Consider the following 15,254-nt stretch of genomic DNA (forward strand, 5'->3'; position numbering starts at 1 on the left):
GGCACAGCATGAGCCAGGACACGTATCCACGCATTGACATACAGCGCACGCTTAACGCCATGGACAACGATCTGGAGGAGACGAAACGCAATCTGACCAATCTCTCGGCCACGCTGGACAGACGCGCCATCGACCGCCACTATGCGGAGGCGTTGCAGGGCCTCTGCGGCGGCGGCCTGCTCGGTCTCAGTCTGATGATGGTCGCCGGTCTGTTGACCTCGTTTCTGCTCACGATACTCGTCTATGCGGACTCGCATGCCTGGATTTATCTGAGCAAGCGGTAAATGTGCTGGCCATTGGCAAATTGAGCCATATTTAAGATCTTATTTATTCTATATATCGCAGGCCCACAATGGATGGCGACAAGTCGGAGACGGCGCCGCTGTTTTCGGCCTCGAATGCGCCGAGCGCCAGCATTTCGCCAACGGCGCCCATGAGCACCGGCACCATCAATCGGACGCTGCTGCATCATCAGCAGGCGCATGGTGGTCCCATTGGTGGCAGCGTTGCCGGCGGCGCTGGAGCCGGGCACACGGGCACCCTGCCCAGCAGCAACAGCTTGACTGGCGGCAATGGCGCCGGCCCCTACAGGAATGGCACAGCGGGCCTGCGACAAGGGTTGGCATCACCATCATCACAATCAAGCAACAATACATCATCTACTACAACTTACCACCACCACCACAACAACCACAACAACAACCACCACTACAACCACAACAATACACAGCATAGAACTAACTCAACGGCGGCAGCGGCGGCGGCGTCGGCGGCGGCCTCATCGCTGTCCAGCCGCTCCAATGGCGGCCGCCGTTCGCCGTCGCCGCCGCCCGGCTATGATTTGGTGCATGGCACAAGGCATGAAGTTTAATTTGATTTTTATTTCGTTTCGTGTACTTCTTAGTTCTTTTGTCTTAGTTTTAGTCGTAGCAGTGCCTTAAAAGACAGTCGATCGCACAGTTTCTTAACATCTATCATATACTATATATATATATACATATTTCTATATATATATATATATATATATTTTTTTTTTTTATTTTACTTTTTATTTGTCCTGTGTACATTATGTTTGTTTCATCCAGTTGTCTTTGGTTTATTTTCATTTCATTATTATTTTCGATTTTCAAATTTTTCATTTATTTCCCGTTGTTGTTGTTGTGTGCCCTCTGCCCTCTGCTCTTGGCCACGCCCAACTGCATGACTCACATGTATTTCATACGTATTTCGTAGTAGCTCAAATCACAGTCGATTTAACCAAAATGTACATATGCCTAATCTCTATTGTACATGGACAACACGCATAACGCACACACGACATATGCACCGGCATTAGGGGTAGTCATGCAACAGGGTGGCACATTACTTAACTATTCTATATAACACCATTTGCGATTGATTTGGCTTTATAATTTGATCGGTTCAGCTGTAATAGCCATGCATATCTAACACCATTTGGTTTTCCTGCCATGAGTACAGTAGAACTTGCCTATAAACAATAGGCTATGAAAGAATATATAATATATATTATTATTAAATATATATGCATTAAGATTCACAAATTAATACACATATATATTTAGTCTGTTTTGGTTTCTTTTTGATTTCGATTATTTTGTCATCCTAATAATAATTTGTATTTTATCAATGAGAGGAATTTGACCTTGAGCCCAATTTGTTTAACCATTAAATATACATAGGAAAGTTTCTAAATTTTGAAACAAATTTAAAAAAATAAGTATTTATGGAATGTAGCTCATTTTCCATTGCTGCAAACATAAATATATATTATTTACTTTTTGGGCTCAAACATTTTCTAAAATAAGTTATTTATATGAAAATTGAAGAAATTTGATTGTCTCAGTTGTTATTCAAGTAAACTAAATGAAAACAAGGTAAAAATAATGAACTATCATTAGGTTTCTTAGTAAAATGAAAAGCTATGCATACTATTTAGTCTCTTGATAAGGTTGGAAATAGTTACAGATTTGCATTTAGTAGTTGGTTTTTCTGATCTGCTTTCAACAACTTGTAGCAGTTACTTCCATTAGTTGCCAATAGAAATGTAAGAGCTGATCAATTCGTAATGAAAATATTTTACATAAAATATAAGCAGGTTTTTTTTTTAGATATATATATATTTATATAACTAACGCATTAAGTATTAGGTTTCTAAGTTAATAAAGATCGAAAAAAAAAAATGTCTTTATATGTCGACATTATGTGCAAAGAAATAGAAACATGTACCATAGCTCCATAGAGGGAGTAGCTTTAATTAAAGGCTAGATTCAAGTGCAACTCATTTTGATTGTAGAAATATAGCTAAGAAGGAGGTAGAAAATATCTTATCTTAGAACATAAATGCTAGAGAATGAAGTGAGAATAATTAAATGGGATAAAGTTAATAGAAAGTTGATATTTTTAGTATTTTTTTTGTTTGTTTTGTTTCTATATACGTTAGCTCATTGTAAATATATATATATTATCAATATTGTATGTAAAGCTAACCAACATAAAGAAATATCATCGCCTGACTACCCCTAATGTTGCTGCGACTAGTTAACGTTTTAGCCTACACAACCTAGCAACTGTTGCAATTGGCCTGCCATATTAACAACATATTACTGACATATATATGTTTACCGTTATGTGTTCACAGATCGGGCCACCATACGCTGGGTCGCCTGCCATCGCACCACCAACAGTCGGCGTCGTATCTGCCCGGGCCAAACAATGGCAAATACGCGACGCTCAGCAAGCAGTGTAAGACGCTCGAATCGAACGACTTCTACTGAGATTCGCTTGCCTGCAGCACGTATGCAGGCAATAGCAACAACACGCAGCACAGCAGCAACATCAATCAGCAGCAGCAGCAACAGCAGCAGCAACAGCAGCAGCTGCAGCAGCAACAACAACAACACCACCACAGCAGCAGCAGCAGCAACACACTGAAGAACATATTCGCATCGGCAACGCTGCCCCGCTCCACGGGCAGCTCCATACGCTCCGTGCTGTCCGCCCAGACGGCCAATGCCATTTGCAAGTCGACGGGCAACGGCCTGGACGCGGCCGATGTGCTGATCGACGATCGTGATCCGCGCGATGTCACCAACAACAGCTTCAATCGCTTCGATCCCAAGTACATTAGCATCGGGCCCAAGGCGGTGCGCGGCAACAACAATTTGAATATTGTTGCGGCCGCCACGGCCAATAAGTGCGCCACGCTGCGGCATGTGGGTCGCTATGGTGGCTCCCTGAAGGGCGCCTCGCCGTCGCCCAACTTGCGCAGCGCCAAAACGCCATCCATAGCGACGGTGTCCAAGGACTACTGCCAGCAGGCGGAGTGCATGCCGCAGGTCTATGCCGCTGGCTCGACGGACATGCTGGTGCCTAGCACGACGGCGCAGGTGGTGCAGCAGCAGCAGCCACCGCCGCCACCATCGCAACAGCAGCAGCAACAGCAGCTGCAAATGCAGTTGGTGGTGCAGCAGGTGGCGCCACCGCCGCCGCCGCCACAGCAGCAGCAGCAGCAGCTGTTGCAGCCACAGCCCGCACCACCGCCGCCACCCAAGCCAAAGATAGTCAACACCTTTACGGAAATACCAGGCACCACGGGCGTGGGCAGCTCCTATGCCAAGGAGCAGCAGCAGCTGCTGGCGCTGCAGCAGCAACAGCAGCAGCAGCTGCTCGCCTTGCAACAGCTGCAACAACAACAGCAACAGCAGCAACAGCAGCAACAACAACAGCAGCAGCATCATCATCATCCACCGACCACACACATTCTGCCCCCTTCGGCCGTGTACAGCATTGAGAGCAGCAGCGTCTATCCGGCGGCGGCAGCAGCAGCAGCAGCGCAGCAGGCAGCACCAACGGCGGCGCCACGCGTGCAGCGCTCCCTAAACCCAGCCTCGATAGTCAATCAGCCGCTGCCAGAGATACCCGTGCAGTCGCCCACCGGCAACAGCGGCACGCCTGGCACCCAGTCGAAGATCTCATCTCAACAGCCGCTGTGCGCCGCCACCTTGGGCCAGTATCGCTCGCTGCAGCGGCCACAGGCAGCGGCACAGCAGAAGCTGCAGCTTGTCGCGCAGCAACAGCAACAGCAGCAGCAGCAGCCGCCTTCTCTGCCGCCCAAGAATCGGCACAAGAACTCGCGGGATGTGAACAATGCGAATCATATGCAAACGTTGCCGCCCAAATCTGTGAGCCTGCGCCAGCAGCAAACCGCCAGCTTTGGCTATGAGCGCGAGCGCGACAGAGAGCGCGACAGAGAGCGTGAGCGGGAGCGTGAGCGTGAAAGAGATCGCGAACGGGAGCGACCACGTCGCGCCGAAACGCTTGACAATGCGCGCAGCTACGCCGAGCAGCAGCAATATGGAGCCCAGCCCCTGCTCAGCAGCATGAAGAAGCAGCACTCCTACGACAGCAGTACCTACCACCACCAGCAGCAGCACCACCAGCAGCAGCAGCAGCAGCAGGCGGCCTACTACCAACAACGGCAGCACAACAACAACTATCATGGCACAGTTTCGAGCAGCGCCAGCAGCAAGCATCATCAGCAACAGTTGCTGGTGGAACAGCAACAGGCGCTCTTCTATCGCTCGCTGAAGCGCAGCAGTGGCGCTGGCGGCGGTGTAGGTGGCGGGGGCGTGGCAGCTGGCATTGTGACAGCGTCTGGTTATGCCAACAGCGATTTGTATTCTGTGACGGAATTGTAGGAGTGCGCCTGCTGCGGCGGCGGCGTTGATGTGCGGCGTGCCACGAACTGTTCGACGGGCACGAGCGCAACATCAACGGCGCTGCACGCAGCGGCGGCGGCAGCCTCAGCCAGCACACAGACACAAACTCAGACGCAAACGCAGCTCAGCCAGGCGCCCATACCGCTACCGCCCAAAAAGCATCGCACACAGCAGCAGCAACAGCAACAGCAGCAGCAGCAGCTGCCCTGCAATGCGAATCTGTGCGATGAACACGAGTACGACGAGTATTGCCCGCAGCAATATGAGTCACAGCAGCAGCAGCAGCAGCCGCAGCAGCAAAGCTCACGACATGGCAAGCAGCAGCGCGCGGCCACCTTTGACCTGGCGGATGCACGTGACTACGAGCTGAAGCGTTTGGGCAATCGACGCTCCCAGCAGCAGGCGGCCAGCAGCAAGCGAAATGGCGCAACATCAGCCAGCGATCAGCAACAGCAGCAGCAGCAGGGACAGGGGCATCATCATCATCGCACACACGACCGGGAACGTTCACGCAGCGATCATCGCATTGCCAGCTATGCCTGCGAGGATGCAGCAGCGGCGGCTCTGTGCAGCGCCGGCTCCATGAGCCTGCTGCCAGCCAATGGCAGCGCACAGCAGCAACAGCAGCAGCAGTCGCATCGCAGCCATCATCAGCAGCAGCAGCAACAGCAGCAACAACAGCAGCAGCAGCAGCAGCGACGGGAGAAAACATTCAAAGTATGATTTTTAGAGACGTCATAAAAATTGCCCAGCCCGCGACAAGTTGGCTACAAACACGACGACGACGGCGGCGGTATTGATGTTGCTGCTGTTGCAGCTAAGCGCAGGCGACGCACGCGCTGAACAGCAGCAACAACAGCAACAACAACAGCAGCAACGACGACGACGACGACGACATTGGAGCCAGCCAGCGTTGCGGATTTTTCTAATAATAAGAAAATTGCACACACACACACACACACACACATGCGAAATGAAATCAAATTATATATGAGTCCAGAATGCACCTTATAACTTACGATCCGCCCCCCGCACTAAACCCTGCCAACCACGCCCCTGAAATGTGTTAACGAAAATATTTGTAGCAATTTGTATTGCCGATATTGGCGAAAAGAGTTCAATGAAAATCGATGCGAAAATTTGTTCAATTAAGTGAAAAGTGAAGGCAAGTTGTGCAGCACGTGCAACTTGCAACTAGACAAGCCGTGCCTCATGCAAATGCACACACACAGCACACGCACAACACACAAACAACACACACACACAACACACGCGCACATATACTTGTACATGCCGCGCTCCTGCCCTGCACACAAAATGCGCCGCTCTATTCGGTTCTCATTCTCATATGTGTTACAGTTGCCAACTGCAGCAGTTGCAGCTGCAGCTGCTGCCCCATTTATCAATTGAAACATCAAATCAAACTTTTGCTCCGTGTTGTTGCCTATTGTTATATATAATTAACGAAAAATCCTTTCTTTTTTTTTTTTTTAAATATATTTATATATATTCATCTACATATATATTAACGATAATTAATCATAAATGTGTTTATATTTAAGTTTAGTGCAGCCTTGTTAAGTCCATCTAAGCTATAATTATTTATTTATGCAACTAAGCAAAGCCAACCCCCCCCCCCCCCCCCCCCCCCGACACTCCTCTCCACACCCTTATCGACACACACACACACATATCCCTCAAACCCAAACAAATACCTGATTTGCATTTAAAATAATTTTTATGCATCCCTTTTTGTTTATTTGAAAACAAATTTCTTTTCAATTTGTTTATTATTTAAAAATCCGTTGCGAAAGCGCAAACAACAACAAGCGAAAAGTTCGTAATTTTTGTGACGTCAGAAATCTAATGAGAAAAGTGAACAAAAGCAAAACAAAGCACAAAAACAAAACAACAACAAAAACAAAACAAAACAACAACTGCAATTGTAATTCCATTTTTAAATGTTAAACAGCAGAAAAAAAAAAACAACAAAAATAAGTTAAAAAAAAAAAAACACTGCAAGCCATAGAAAACCAAGCAAAACACAAACTGTTTAACTATTTTACAATCTAGCAAAAACGAAATAACAACAACAACAACAACAAAAACAAATATATATATAAATATACATAAACATAACACATACATATATGCAAAAACTTAATGAAATACGTATATGGATAATTATATTAATATTATTAATAATAACAATAATAATAATGCAAATATATAATTAACGAATGTTCAGGTCAACAACTGCATTTAAAAACAAATTTGTTAGGCGTTAAAAATATGCTCCTTTTATATACAAAAAAAAAAAAAGAAGAAACAAAGAATAAGAAGATATATACATATATATACACATATACAAATATACATACATACAAGCATACATACCATACCACATACTACAAAAGACGTTTGCATGGACAAATGGAACCACAAATTAATGTACATTACATATTATTATTAAAAGAAAACACACACACACACATAAAAACCCAAAATAAAATAAAAGTATAAACAAATTTTAAATAAAGAGCGAAAAGCAGGGGAAATTTCTTAAGCACAGCCATATAAAACGCATACTTAACACAGATATAGACAAAACAAAAAAAATAATTAAAACAAATTTGATATGGAAATACATAAGAAATTGAAACTTTCTGCTGTGCAGACGCAAATAAACGAACAAATCAAATGAAGTACGCAAATTAAATAGAAATGCAAATAAACAAATGCATATAAACAAATTATGATTATAGACAAAACAAGTTAAACATTTACTGAAATGTGAACAAAGGCAAATATTTTGCATAAACATTCTAAAGCCCGATCGTTACCATATATAGTTCACACGTTGTATATAGTTATAAGAAAAATGCTCCCAACTTTGAATGTTCCACTCTACAACTATCTCTCTCTCTCTCTCTCTCTCTCTCGCTCGCTCTTGGTCTACCTGTTTCTGTCTCGCACACAAGAAGAAAAAAAAACATACACACAAAAACAATTGATACACGTAGCGAAAATCGACATTCCATTCAAAAAGAAAAACAAAAAAAAACATATATTTGCATATTCCTCAAGCTCTCTGTCATGCTCTGACCCGTTCAATCTCTGCCAAACAGTTAGTTGTCCCTGTTTCTCTCAGTGTAGTGTATTCACAAAGTTGGTTGTTGCACACATAAATTCGCTCAATATACAAAAGAATCAAATGATAAGCAAAAAAGAAGTTAACAAAACACCGAAAATTAGTTCATTCAGCATTTGGCAACAATTATGCAATCTATATATATATATATACACATATATATATATATATAAACAAACTTAACAGCCATTGTTACAGGCTGTTTACACTTGTATATAGGTACGTTTACCGTTTAATCTTTATAAGTAGCGACAACTGCAAAGGCAATTTAAATATATACACATATATATATATATATGTATATATATATTTATATATACGTACTATAAATATGTGTGTGGTTCATACATATACTCTATTTTTTTTTTTTTTTGTTAAAGTGCCGCAAAAAAAAGGAAAAATCAAAAAATAAAAAAAAAACATATTCAAGTAAATCTGTTTCAGAACGTAGCGTAGTGTAGTGTCGTCTACCCTGTAAGGCCAAAATAGTTTTTAGCACATCTAAGAAATTCAATATAGAAAATAACTAAAAAGAAAAAGAAAACGAAAGCTAACAAAATACCAAATAAAAAAAAAACAAGTGAGCATTAGCGAAATGCTCGGTTAGGCAGGTATTCACAATGCCTATAGCATTTAAATATGAAGCAAACGATAAATGATATAAACAATGATGATAATTATTATAATTATTAATAAATAAATTGCAATTGAACGTAAACAATGCAAAACGTATGCATAAACAGCGAGGATTAACAAAACAATATCCATAAGAAACGTTTAGCTATTTAACAACAAACTAGCGCACTTTTTCTTAATAAACAATTCGAATCGAGAGGGAAAAGCCGCCAAAAAAGAAAAAAATTTATAAAAAAATCAAAAAAAAAAAAAAGTGAAAAAAAAAATAATAAACATTATACGAGTAACCCATACTTACAGTAAGCGAGAAGCAAGACGAATTTTAGAGTGCGCCGTTTTTTAATTAAATTAAGATGTATTTTAATGATTGTTTTTTTTTTAAGGCGTTTTTTTTTCTCATTTTTTTTGACAGCTGCGAATATACGAAAAATACGATCTACACATGTACGTTTATTTATGTATGCTCCAAAACTCCTGTTAAACAACAATTTGAAAGCGTATTATATGAATTATTGTAATAACAATATAAGTCTGTACATTTGTTAACATTTCTAAGCTCGTAAGGTCTCGTAAGGCAAAACCCAGCGTACATCTATGTCGTCTATGTAGTAGTTGTAGTTAAACCAAATTACAATTATAAAACAGATCATATTAAAAAAAATATTAAAAAACAAAAATCTAAAACAAAATCATGTGAATTATACAGTAATGATTGATTGATTATGATAATTGTTGAAAGCAACTGCTTTAAAATCAAAAAATAAATACAAACAAATTAATGAACACAAACACAAAAAAAAAAAAAGAAAACATAAAAATTACAAAAATTAAAAAAACAAACAAATAATTATATAACAGTTGTGAACAAATTATATTTACATAGCGTATAAATAAATTGCATAACAATTGATTTCAAATAAAGCAAACGACTCGTTTTAAGCCGCCAATAAGTATCGATGCCAAACTATGCTCGGCTATCGATGAAATGTATAAGTACTTTCGCCAGCCCTGGCATCAGCTGTTTGTGGCGGCACGTCAATAAGTTATCGATACCTGCAGCTGCACATACTCCAATAAGCTAAGCACGAGACAATAACAAGCTAAAGAATTAGCAATAGAAAACGACAACAACGACAACTGAAAGCCAGGAACAATGCAAAAGCTACTCCGTGGCGTTGCATGTTGCCAACATGCCGCCAACAGCGGAGTGAACGTTAGCCAGTTGCATATACCACGTACGCAGCAGCTGGGCCGCCGCCTGCTGAGCACTGCGACTGGCCATGCAGCAGATGCGGCCGATGAGCAGGTGTTGAGCAAGCGAAAATTTCAGCCGCACGAAGCCGTCGATCCCAACGAGAAGCTGGCCGGTCAAGTGCCAGGACAGGCACGTGTCGTTATCTGTGGTGGTGGCATCACTGGCGCCTCGGTCGCCTACCATCTGGGCCTGCAGGGCTGGGGCGGCGAGACGCTGCTAATCGAACAAGACGGCGTTGGCGGCGAGCTGCCATGGAGTGCCTGCGGCCTGGCCGGTCGCTTTGAGCCCAGCTATACGGAACTGAAGCTATCGGAGTATTCAATTGATTTAATCAAGCAGCTAACGGAGCGAGGCTTGCCCACCGGCTGGCGGCAGGTGGGCAGCCTGAATCTGGCGCGCAGTTTTGATCGCATGACTTCCTTCCATCGCATGAAATCCCAGGCTGTCGCCTGGGGCATGAACTGTGAGATACTCACGCCGGAACAGTGTAAGCAGCACTGCTCACTGCTTTCGTTGGACGGCATCGAGGGTGGTCTCTGGATACCGGAGGATGGCGTCTGTGATCCGCACCTGGTCTGCCATGCATTCATCGAGGAGGCCCGTCGCCTGGGCGTGCGCATTGTGGAGCACTGCGCCGTCAAGAAGATACACAGCGATCACGGCAAGGTGGCGCGCGTCGAGACCACCGGCGGCGATGTGAACTGCGAGTACTTTGTCAATTGCACCGGCTTCTGGGCGCGCGAGGTGGGCACTTTGTCTAAGCCGGTGGTAAAGGTGCCGCTCAAGGCCGTGGAACATCACTATCTGCACACAAAGCCCATCGACCAGTTGGATCCGTATACGCCGTTCGTGCGCGACTTTGATGGGCGCATCTTCTTTCGCGAGTGCGAGGGCCACATCCTGGCTGGTGGCTATGAGCGCGAGGCGAAGATGGTATACGAGGACGGCGTCATACCGCTGTCCCAGAAGGCGCGCCAATATCCGCCCGACTGGGATCACTTTCATGAGCTGCTCGATGAGCTGTTGCAGCGTGTACCCTCATTCCGTGAGGCTTCGCTGGATCGGCTGACGAACTCGCTGCAGGTGTTCTCGCCCGATTGCAAATGGATATTGGGCGAGGCGCCCGAGATACAAAACTATTATGTGGCCGCTGGCAACAAAACGATGGGCGTTTCCGCCTCCGGCGGCATTGGACGCGTGCTCACCGATCTCATTACGAAGGGATCTACGTATCTGGATCTGCACATACTGGACATCAGTCGTTTCCTGGGCCTGCATAACAACCGCAAGTTCTTGAGGGATCGGTGTAAGGAGGCGCCCGGCAAGCACTTTGAGATCAACTATCCCTTCGAGGAATTTCAAACTGGACGCAATCTGCGCATGTCGCCCATCTATCCGCAGCTCAAGGAAGCGGGCGCTGTCTTTGGCCAGTCCATGGGCTATGAGCGACCCAACTATTTTGATTTGAATGACAAGCAAGGTTCTTATTCCAGTGTGCTCGCAATCATTCATGAACTAATCCTTGCATTTCCTGCCTTCAGATGAGTTTGGGCTGCCGCGCTTTCGCATCTCACAGACGCGCACCTTTGGCAAACCGCCCTGGTTCGATCACGTCGCCACGGAATATCGCGCCTGTCGCGAACGCATCGGCATTGCCGACTATAGCTCCTTTACCAAGTTCGATTTTTGGTCCAAGGGCAACGAGGTGGTCGAGCTGCTGCAGTATCTCTGCTCCAACGATGTGGACGTTGCCGTTGGCTCCATTATACACACGGGCATGCAGAATCTCAATGGTGGCTATGAGAACGATTGCTCCCTGGCGCGTCTTTCCGAGCGGCAGTGCGTAAAGCAGTTAATCTTTTCATCTCCAGCAGCACTCATTCAATATCCTATTATATTGCAGCTACATGATGATTGCTCCAACCATACAGCAGACGCGCTCCATGAGCTGGATACGCAAGCACATGCCAGATCATCTGCGCCCCAAGGTCAATGTGGCGGACGTGACCTCCATGTACACGGCCATATGTATACTGGGCCCATATTCTCGGATTTTGCTCTCGGAGCTAACCGACACAGATCTCTCAGCCAAGAGCTTCCCCTTCTTTACATATAAGGTAAGCGACTTATTTAATTAGATTAAAAGGCTTCTCATTCAATTACCTGGCCTTCCAACCGGATTTCAATTTATACACTAGCTTGTAAGATTGCTCAGTCCAAAATACTGCCTACTTAGTTATTCGGCCTGTGAACGAGGCTTTTAGCCCGGTTCAACATGTATGAATGGATTTTCAGATTTAAGTAATATTCATCTGAATGAATTTTCATCTAGATTTATGACAATTTGTCATATATGTTTTTAAACTACATTACAAATTTGTAATAGTAGTTTTGAATCATTTAACCAACCAATTTACTAAAATGGTAAGTCAGTCAGTCAGTCAGTCAGTCAGCCAGTCAGCCAATCGGTCATCCGCCCATCAGTCAACAGCCCATCAGCCAGTCAATCGGTTGAAAAACTAGTCTGTCAACCAATCACACAGACAATCAATCCACTAATCAGTCATTCAGTCAATAAGTCGCTCGGTCAACTCATAAATCAATCAATGATTCAATCAATTAGCTGAATAATACGCCTGTGAATCAGTCAGTCATTCGACTAATCAGCTGGACAATTACTAAATCAAATTCTACTACCAATATCAATCAGTTGATTTGTCAACCGAACGGTCTATCAATCAATCAGATGGACAATAAATCAGTCACCTGGTCAGTAATCGGTCAGACATTCAATCAATTAGCTCGATAACGTCCTAATCGTCCATTGAATCATTCAATCAGTCAATCGGCAATCAGTCAGTCAGTCATATAGTCAAAAAGTCATTCATTCAATCAGCCAGCGGGATCAGTCATCCAATCAATCAGCTGCACAACCAGTCAATCTCACATGTCGTCGGTCAATCAATCCTTCAATCCGCACAAATAGTTTTAAATGGATTCTAAACAGTCTGTTAAGCTCCGCCTCACCCTCAAGCGCTTCCCCTAAACAGGAACTCGATGTGGGCCTAGCCGATGGCATACGCGTTCTGAACATCACACACACTGGCGAACTGGGCTATGTGCTCTATATACCCAACGAGTATGCGCTGCATGTGTATTCGCGACTGTACAAGGCTGGTCAAAAGTACCAAATACAGCATGCAGGTGAGTTCCCAAAAAGAAGCAAAGGATGCACACAGAAATCCTTTGAAACTCACATGGATTCACTGCAAGACTTGGCCACACACAGGTTACTATGCGACGAGGGCGCTGCGCATCGAGAAGTTTTATGCTTTCTGGGGTCAGGACTTGGATACGTTCACGACGCCGTTGGAGTGCGGACGCAGCTGGCGCGTTAAGTTCAACGTAAGTGGAGGCGAGTTCTCAATTGGAGTAGGATGGATGGTATTAATCCGTTTTGCTTGTGCTGCCACAGAAACCGATTGATTTTATTGGACGCAAAGCGCTGCTGAAGCAGCGAGAGGAGGGCGTGAAGCGAATGTATGTGCAGCTGCTGCTCAACGATCATGATCACGAGGTGGACATGTGGTGCTGGGGCGGTGAGCCCATTTATCGGGATGGCGTCTATGTGGGCATGACGACAACAACCGGCTATGGTTATACCTTCGAGAAGCAGGTCTGCTTGGGCTTTGTGCGCAACATTGATGCGCAGGGCCAAGAGCTGGCCGTGAGCAACGAGTACGTGCTGTCCGGGCACTACGAGGTGGAGGTGGCCGGCGTGCGGTTCGAGGCCAAGGTGAATCTGCACTCGCCCAACCTGCCCACCAAGTTCCCGGATCGCGAACGCGAGGCCTACCATGCGACGCGCGACAAACCCGACCAGGCAGATCTGCTCTCGTTCAGCTCAAATCTGACGGAGACTCGCCATTGAGCCCCACCGGCCGCTTCTAACCCAAATCTGTGTGCCCCTTCTCCATTCTTTTATATTTGATATACAGCCAAGCGAAAATGTTTGTCTCATTTCGTTCGCTCGTTCGTCTCACTTCGAGTCTCAATTGCAAAGCGATATTAGTTTATATTGTCATTATATAGTAACATATATATCTATTATTTTTATATATGGAGAAAGATCGGCGAACGAGCGAATGAGCGAATGAGAGAGCCGAGCCGTGTCAGAGTGAGAGATGCGATATTAGTTTTTGCTCAAAGAGGCTGCGCCCTTTAAGCAGAGCGCAGCGAAAAGTTGTGTGTTATGCCTATAGATATATTTATCGCAGTTGATATGTTATTATTGTTGATTTTTGTTTCGTTTTGCCGTGTCAATTACATTTTGAATATTTTCTATTAAATTATTGGATCAATCAAACTATTGGAAAATGCTCGAAGCAATACAAGCACAACGAAATATATACAAAATATTGTGCAGATATTTGAAAATTGCCGTTAAATATTCAAATCTTCCTAAACTACTTGAAAGCTTCCTGCTAAAATTAACGCACATTATTCTATCTGTGTGTGCGTGTGTGTGTGTGTGTGTGAAATGCTCATTTTTAACAGAAAAACTGAAATATTTTAACTAAGAATTTCAGTTCTTGCCAATTTTTATATTATATGAAAAAAAAGCTCTGCCTTATATAAAAGTAAGTTTTTACTGTACATTGGGCAAGCTTTTAACACACACACACACACACACACACACGTACACACACACACAAGCAATTAACAAACATACGTGGATATTTATACGCATTTTTTGTGTACTTTATATACAATATATACATATGTATATATGTACACTGATAGCTAAAATAATAGTCATGGATTATTTTTTTTTTTTTTATTGAACATTTATACGGATAATTTACGTGTATAGGAACGTGGCTTGCCATTTCTATTGTTTTGGCCATCAGTGTGTATATATGAATATATACATACATATATTTATATACAAATGAAATAAATGAACAGTTTATATTCAAAGATTGACTAACATTTTGGCTTGGCTGTAAGGAAGTGCCCGTGCCCAGAGGCTGTGGCAAGTGTAATGCGCCTAATGCGGCTTGCGCTGCACAACTTTGCGTTGGCCAAAACTACAAACTTGGCCAACAAGCTGGCAACAATGGCAACTTGTGAAAGGGGGATGTGCGGGTGTGGCAAGTGTGTGTGTGTGTGTGTGTTTGTGTGTGTGCGTGTTGGATCAGCTGGCGCAGCTGTTGGGCAATATGCAAAAACTTTCGGCCAGCCCCCCCTTTTGCAAGTGGGTGTGGCCAGATTTGCATGAACTTAGTTGGCAATTGTTGCAGTTGTTGTTGTTGTTGTTGTTGTTGTTGTTGTGTTTAGCCAAGAAATTCAGGCGTGTGCTAATGCGCAGCAAACTCGTTGCCAAAGATTTTTGCACATGTTTCGGGCCAAGCAGAAGTTTTCGGCTGGCAAAACTAACAACAACAACGAGAAACAAGCTAACAAAACGTAC

At 44.2% G+C, this 15,254-nt stretch overlaps 2 protein-coding genes across 2 annotated transcripts in view; both read left to right on the forward strand.

The window, feature by feature from the left end:
- LOC6633617 (protein tweety) overlaps positions 1–8,470 on the forward strand; it is a 31,526-nt gene extending 23,056 nt beyond the window's left edge. The window contains 3 exon segments of the mRNA XM_032440763.2: positions 8–280; positions 346–858; positions 2,660–8,470. Coding sequence (XP_032296654.1) covers positions 8–280; positions 346–858; positions 2,660–5,462 — 3,589 coding nt within the window. The 3' untranslated portion in view covers positions 5,463–8,470.
- Positions 8,471–9,566: 1,096 nt separating this feature from the next.
- Positions 9,567–14,147, forward strand: LOC6633619 (pyruvate dehydrogenase phosphatase regulatory subunit, mitochondrial). Its single transcript, XM_002057152.4, has 6 exons — positions 9,567–11,261; positions 11,323–11,620; positions 11,685–11,898; positions 12,832–12,985; positions 13,071–13,186; positions 13,257–14,147. Exons 1-6 carry the CDS (start codon positions 9,680–9,682, stop codon positions 13,710–13,712), a joined length of 2,820 nt encoding a protein of 939 aa, XP_002057188.1. The 5' UTR covers positions 9,567–9,679; the 3' UTR covers positions 13,713–14,147.
- Positions 14,148–15,254: the final 1,107 nt, after the last annotated feature.

The sequence above is a fragment of the Drosophila virilis genome, chromosome X (genome assembly GCF_030788295.1).
Source record: "Drosophila virilis strain 15010-1051.87 chromosome X, Dvir_AGI_RSII-ME, whole genome shotgun sequence".
In the NCBI taxonomy this organism is placed as follows: domain Eukaryota; kingdom Metazoa; phylum Arthropoda; class Insecta; order Diptera; family Drosophilidae; genus Drosophila; species Drosophila virilis.

Coding starts and splice junctions, on each gene's coding strand:
- LOC6633619 (XM_002057152.4), top strand. CDS start 9,680: ATGCAAAAGCTACTCCGTGGCGTTGCATGTTGCCAACATGCCGCCAAC. Junction 11,621..11,684: donor GCGCGTCTTTCCGAGCGGCA/GTGCGTAAAGCA, acceptor ATTATATTGCAG/CTACATGATGATTGCTCCAA. Junction 13,187..13,256: donor GCTGGCGCGTTAAGTTCAAC/GTAAGTGGAGGC, acceptor GTGCTGCCACAG/AAACCGATTGATTTTATTGG.